Source organism: Azolla caroliniana, unplaced genomic scaffold, assembly GCF_043228905.1.
Source record: "Azolla caroliniana isolate FFs.n. ecotype wild unplaced genomic scaffold, voAzoCaro1.0.p SCAF_16, whole genome shotgun sequence".
NCBI lineage: Eukaryota > Viridiplantae > Streptophyta > Polypodiopsida > Salviniales > Salviniaceae > Azolla > Azolla caroliniana.
In genome coordinates, this window is record NW_028230451.1 from 17,413,175 (window position 1) to 17,419,858 (window position 6,684).

The 6,684-nt window shown below is 44.5% G+C and overlaps 1 protein-coding gene across 1 annotated transcript; it reads left to right on the top strand.

The window, feature by feature from the left end:
* Positions 1–2,063: 2,063 nt before the first annotated feature.
* Positions 2,064–5,204, top strand: LOC147854103 (protein DETOXIFICATION 49-like). Its single transcript, XM_087332209.1, has 2 exons — positions 2,064–2,583; positions 2,990–5,204. The coding sequence occupies exons 1-2, from the start codon at positions 2,245–2,247 to the stop codon at positions 4,541–4,543; spliced, it is 1,893 nt and encodes a 630-aa protein (XP_087188335.1). The 5' UTR covers positions 2,064–2,244; the 3' UTR covers positions 4,544–5,204.
* Positions 5,205–6,684: the final 1,480 nt, after the last annotated feature.

Consider the following 6,684-nt stretch of genomic DNA (forward strand, 5'->3'; position numbering starts at 1 on the left):
ACACCATTTTCCCTCTTCAATGGATAATGGGTAGTGCGACTCCTCTAAACATATCGTGGAAATATATGTCTTTTGATGTTCCAAACTTTGTGCTAGGCTACCCAACCATGGCCACAAAGGTAGGCATGGTAAAAAAACCCACCAATGTCGTGGTAGGATGTCATGAATAATGTCATGACACATCAACTAACCATTTCATGGCAACATAGTCCGTGTTTCAATCAACATCCTATGTCTAATCGTTTGTAGATTTAAATCACAGCAAACAAAGGGTTGGGCAATGTCATGTCACAACTCTTCTATGGGAAATATGCTTTTAATTGTTCCAAACTTTGTGTGAGGTTACCCAACCATGGATATAAAGAATGGGTTACTTCTTTGAGAAAGCATTATAAAACACACAACCATCAACATTGTGGTAGGATGTCATGACACATAAGCGAACCATTTCATGGCTAATCATTTGTAGAATAACTTAATGGGACAATGCCATGCCATTTAGAGGGATAAAAAGGAATTGCATAAAGAATCAATTTAACTATATGATATGATTGACTTGATTATAGTACAATATGTTGTTCTTTCATAATACGAAGAAAGATGATGGCATTCCGATCATTATTGCCACTACTTTGAGGTGCCAAAGTGTCATTGAGCCCATTTGGAGACAATTCTGGCATGTTTACAAAGGCCACATACGATTTCATTACAATATAAGGTATTGCACTTTCATCACAAAAGAAAGATGATGACATTTGGTACAATGTGGCACGTCATCATAGAAGAAAGATTATGCTATTTCATACAATTGGGCACCGCTTCAGGGGTGTCAAAATGCCAATGAACCAATTTGGATACAACTTTGGACCCATCTTGGTCAAATTGGTTCTTAGTGTATTGTAAGTAAATGTCTGTGATTGTACATAGTAGAGATGTATTAATAGGCAATCATGCACAGTTGCACAGTAAGGTGTCAAAGGAAGGGAGAAGGAACAAGTCAATGCCATGGATGCCACAATAAGCTCCGGTTTTAACTTGCAAGATGGTTGTTTGCAATCTTGTGTTTCATCGTACCAAGCACCATCTGAGTGTCTAAGGTGATTCGTTGGTTTGCTCATTAACTCCTAGTGGCATTTCTATGTGCATCAAGTTGACCTTACTTAGTATTATCTGAGAAGATTTCCATTACAAGAGACTTAGAAACCAATACGTCTCGCGGGACTGAAAAAAAGAGCACAACCCAAGGACTTCACAGGGCACCACTAATCTTGATAAAACTCCAAGGTGAACGAGGCGCCTCACACATGCGTGACAGGTTGCAAAAATCGAGTTCTCATGAGTGTGTGTGTCAACCAATCCTATGATAGGATTCCCAAAAGAGAGAGAATCAACGGCTTGGAATGACGTTTCGACAAGAGTACTTTTCAATAAATAAAAAACTCATTGGGGCTTTCATCATTGTTTCAAACTCAGGCTAAACCCTCCCAAGTCCATCCATCCAACCATATGTATGTTTGTCTATTCGTCCATTTGTCTGTCTGTTTGTCCATTTGTTCGTCTATTCATCCGGCCATCATCTCTTTGTTTGTCCATCCGTCTAGAGCAACCATCACCATAACACCACACACACACACACACACACACATTGGCTTGCTCCTTCATTAGGGTTCTTGAAGGGCGATTTCCCCACACGGTTTCTTGTTGCCAATAGGAACAAAAAGCAAAAAGAAGAAAAGCAACAAAAAGGAAGAAGAAGCAGGCCCTTTCCAATCATGGGGAAAATAATAGGTAGTGTACATCATGTATTCAATATTTCTTGACACAATTAAAGGCGCCAGCAGCTAATTAATTAAGCAGCCCAATCTAAGAAGCTAATCGAGTAATTAAGGCCTTAATCACATTGATTAATTAAGTCTTCTCTCCCCCCCCCATTCTCTCTCTCTCTCTCTCTCTCTGTGTCTCTCTTCTGTGTTTCTCTCTCCTCTGTTTCCTGTGTACATAAAAAGCTTCGATCCTGTACATTTCTTTTCTTTCTGCTCTTTCTCTGTCACTCTGTCACTCTGTCTTTCTGTCTCTGTTTCTCTGTCTCTGTCTCTCTGTCTGTCTCTCTCTCTCCATCTCTCTCGCCCTTTTACCTTACATGTATGTATACACATATATAATCCCCAATAAACCACTCTGCCACAGATCCATCGCTTCTCTATATTTCTGTTATTCTGTCATTACATCTTTCCTTCTTTCAGTATGTGCCAGCCACCATTAAACCTGCAGGAACAACCCATCTCTTCATCATCATCATCTTCTTCGTCTTCTTCTTCTTCCTCCTCCTCACCATCATCATTGTCTTCTTCTTCTTCTTCTTCTTCATGTAAACACACAACCAGTGGGCTCATCACTTACCCCCCTGCAGTCATCATGGCTATCCTCCCCTCCATACAAAAGAAGGAAGCCATGGATAATAACCACCACAGCTGCTGCTTAAGCAGTAACGGTTGCAATAACACTGACGCCTGTTCCATGGCACCTAATTCTTCCGGCTTTGATGACGACGAAGATCTGAAACGCTTCCCGACACCGTCAGAGGTAGGAAGCAAAAACGAATCCCTAACAAAAAAAACAGAAGAAGAAGAAGAAAGAGAAGGAGAAGGAGAAGGAAGAGAAGGAGAGAGGAAGAAAAGAAAAAGAAAAACCCTAAATAAAGAAGCAGATCTAATGTTGTGTTCATATGCTTCCACCTCCTTCATTCTTCTTCCTTCTTCTTCTTCTTCTTCTTTGATTTTTGATTTTTCATTGATTGATTGATTGATTGCTGGTTGTCGATGATGATGATGATGAAGAGGATTCGAACCCTTGACCTCAAGGCGGAGGCGGAGGAGGCACACAGAGGGTTCGGAACAAGAAATTGTACACAATTCTGATCTTCTTGCTGTGTCTGTTATTCTGTCTCTCCCTCTCTCCCTCCCCCCTCCCCTCCCCCAAAAAAACACAGGTAACAGCAGAGATGAAGAGGATGGGCAGGATCGCAGGTCCCATGGTGTGCTTGGGCCTGCTCCTCTACGGGCGAATGGTGACCTCCATGTTCTACCTAGGGCGGCTCGGGGAGCTGGAGCTGGCGGGCGGCTCGCTGGCCATCGGCTTGGCCAACATAACCTGCTACTCGGTCCTCTCGGGCTTGGCCCTGGGCATGGAGCCCATCTGCGGCCAAGCCTTCGGGGCCAAGAAGTGGAGCCTCATGGGCATGGCTCTGCAGAGGACCATTCTGGTGCTCCTCTGCTTCTGCGTGCCCATAGCCATCCTGTGGCTGCACATGGACACCATCCTGCGCTGGTGTGGCCAAGACGCGAGCTTGAGCGCCATGGCCAGCACATACCTGCTCTACTCGCTGCCCGATCTGGTGGCACAGGCGGTGCTCAACCCGCTGCGGATCTATCTCAGGACCCAATCCATCACCACCCCACTCACGCTCTGCACCTTCCTGGCCCTGCTCTTCCACCTGGCCATCAATTATGGGCTCGTCCATGTCCTGGGCATGGGCATCCGCGGCGTGGCCCTCGCCGCCGCCTGGACCGACTTCAACCTCGTCTTCTTCCTCCTCTTCTATCTCCGCTGCTCCGGCACCCACAAGAAGACGTGGGGCGGCTGGTCCATGGAGTGCTTCAAAGGCTGGAAGCCATTGCTCCACCTCGCCCTCCCCAGCTGCCTCTCCGTCTGCCTCGAGTGGTGGTGGTACGAGCTCATGATCGTGTTCTCGAGCTTCCTCCTCGACGAGCCGAAAGCCACGGTGGCCGCCATGGGCATCTTAATCCAGACCACCTCGTTGGTCTACATCTTCCCGTCCTCGCTCAGCCTCGCCGTGTCCACACGCGTCGGCAACGAGCTGGGCGCCAACCGCCCCGTCCGCGCCCGCTTCGCCATGCAGGTCGCGCTCCTCTCGGCCTCGGTCCTCGCCGTCCTTGCCATGGCCTTCACCACCACCATGCGCCACGTGTGGGGCTCCATCTTCACTAGGGACGACCGCATCCTCTCACTCGTGGCCCTCGCCATGCCCATCGTGGGGCTTTGCGAGCTCGGGAATTGCCCCCAGACGGCTGGGTGCGGGGTCCTCCGGGGCAGCGCCAGGCCCACCACGGGCGCCCACATAAACCTCGGCTCCTTCTATATAGTGGGCCTCCCGGTCGCACTGTTCCTTGGCCTCCGGATCGGGTTCGTCGGGCTCTGGTGTGGCCTCCTCGCCGCCCAAGCCACGTGCGCCGCCCTTATGTTCCTCGTCTTGGGTAAAACCGATTGGAACCTCCAAGCCAAGCGGGCGAAGCAACTCATGAGTAGTAGTAGCTCTCTCGTCCATCCAACTACTACTACTACTACTTTGGCATTGTCGTCCACCACGTCTTCGTCTCCCGACAAGGTTCTCAACACTACTACTACTACTAGTACTACTACTAACAATACTCACTCATTTGATCAACATGGGTACAAAGTAGAGACACATGAGCTAGAGCATTTGATCTCAATCAAAGTCGAATCCACAACCGACGTTTCGTGATGGGTTACCCCCCCCCCCCCCCCCCTTCCAGTTGATTTGGATCAGATGAGAGAGATAGATCACTAACGAGAATGCCCATCCATAATGTGTTGTTAGCAACGTCATTTTGTGTGCATGTCTCTTCTTGAGTAGAGAGGATCGATGTATTTGTTAGAGAGACGGGTGCTGCGAGGAGGACATAACAAATATATATATATATATATATATATGGAGGAAGGTTGTCACCATCCAATTCGGATTCGGATTTAGATTCGGATCGATCAAGCAAACTAACCACAAATTTGGGCAAAATCCAAGCATGCATACAACCACAATCGATGTACACAACACATATAACATAGTGGCCGGTCACATTGTGTCTTCTTTTGTTCATTATACCTTCGTTGATTTGTGCTGACATTTGTTTGTGCATGCCGCGCGTGTGTGTTTGATTGTTTGTTTGAGGAAGAAATACTGGGATTCAGGATCCTCTCAAGAGAAGAGTGTTATATATAAAAGGAAAATTTGTCTTCTTAGGAATGAAGGTTAACTAAGGTGTAGACTTACAAGCTTTGTAACCAACACTAAACCCAACAAGATGAGCAATGGATGTTTTTCCCTCCCCCTTTCATGTTGTGTCAAGTGTACTCTACTTGTAATCAAAATCCTTTTTTTTTGTAGAGATTTTCTTCTTCATGGAAAAGCATATTGACTACCCATTGAGATGCTCTTTTTATATGTGATGATGATCGCATTGCAGTGTGCATTACAACATTGCATTGTAAGCTTAGTAACAATAGCATTGTAAGTAAGAACAGTCAACTTCGACATTGGGTGTAGCCATTGCCAAATGGCATTAGACGGAACAATTGCCTAGATGTTTAATATGGTCAAAACCATTGTGATATATCGAGGTTGAAGATCCATTATGTCGCATGTTTTATAGCTATTATTAGCATGTCCATGATGCATTGGGTGAAATGTTGTATGTTTGGGTTCAAGATCTAATGACACGTCGTGTCGGAAGCTTTTTATTAGCAATCGCATCTTAAAGTTTGGAGATGGCTTGCATGTATTATTTACATCACTTTTTTAAGGGTTGTGAAAATTTGTCAATGTCAATGTAGTAAAGCCAAAAATTTATGAGCATGCTGGCGTAAGCGTGTGAGCCTTGAACTATAGGTATGCTGTGAAGAGTTTTTACAATGAACAAATGCAACATTAGACTTGTTGCTCGATCGAGTATCCACCCACAACCTTAAAGTCGTAAAACACAAATTTTACGACTATATGATCATGCTTGCATTTGAAGCGCTATGATCTGTCAGATGTTAAAATACTCTTGTACAATGTACAAAATACAATGCTATCACATGTGTGATTTATGTCGCATATAAAGTGTCTTCGTAGAAATCAATGCCATGTGGTGGTATAATGAATGTGGGGCAAATGAAAACCCCCTATTAATATTAATGAGATGTGGTGTGCATGTATGCCATTTTTTCTTAGACTGACATTACGCCATCTACAACATGTATGTCAGTCTCGACAGGATTTGTCCTTTTGGTAGACCTAATTTGTTAAATTGTATGTTCTCGATCTCACCTTTATATATGGATTACATAAACTATGACATGCATACATGGATATACCTGGATGGATGTTATATAACTGAGAGTAGTCCTCCGGACACTTTTCTTATGTGCGTAGGCATGCATGTCAAATGGGCAGATCTACACCTAATGGTTAAATGCAATGAATATACGAGTGGCGTTATTCAATCCATTCATATGTGAACCTTTGCTTATGGAACTAAAATAAAGCATTTCAATGTTGACATGTCAACATTGAGAAGATCATAAACACATGGATGTCGCGAAGGATGTGCACAAATGTATGATCAAAGTTTGCTAATCAAGTAAGTTCTAGACTCAAATGTTCCGCTCAATGTTTCTTTATTGGATTATAGTTAATTTGGAGAAAACAATGTTTGAACAATGCCACAGGAGGCCTTAGCTGAATGACTAGGCAGGCAGTGGAATTTGCCAAACATTGAATGGACGGACACATTATCTTGCATGTTTTCTTTTGTTTAGTGGAAACCATAATCGTGATGTCTATGAAGGTTACATTTCATCTCCATTAGTGTTCAACGACACTTT

Coding starts and splice junctions, on each gene's coding strand:
- LOC147854103 (XM_087332209.1), top strand. CDS start 2,245: ATGTGCCAGCCACCATTAAACCTGCAGGAACAACCCATCTCTTCATCA. Junction 2,584..2,989: donor GCTTCCCGACACCGTCAGAG/GTAGGAAGCAAA, acceptor AAAAAAACACAG/GTAACAGCAGAGATGAAGAG.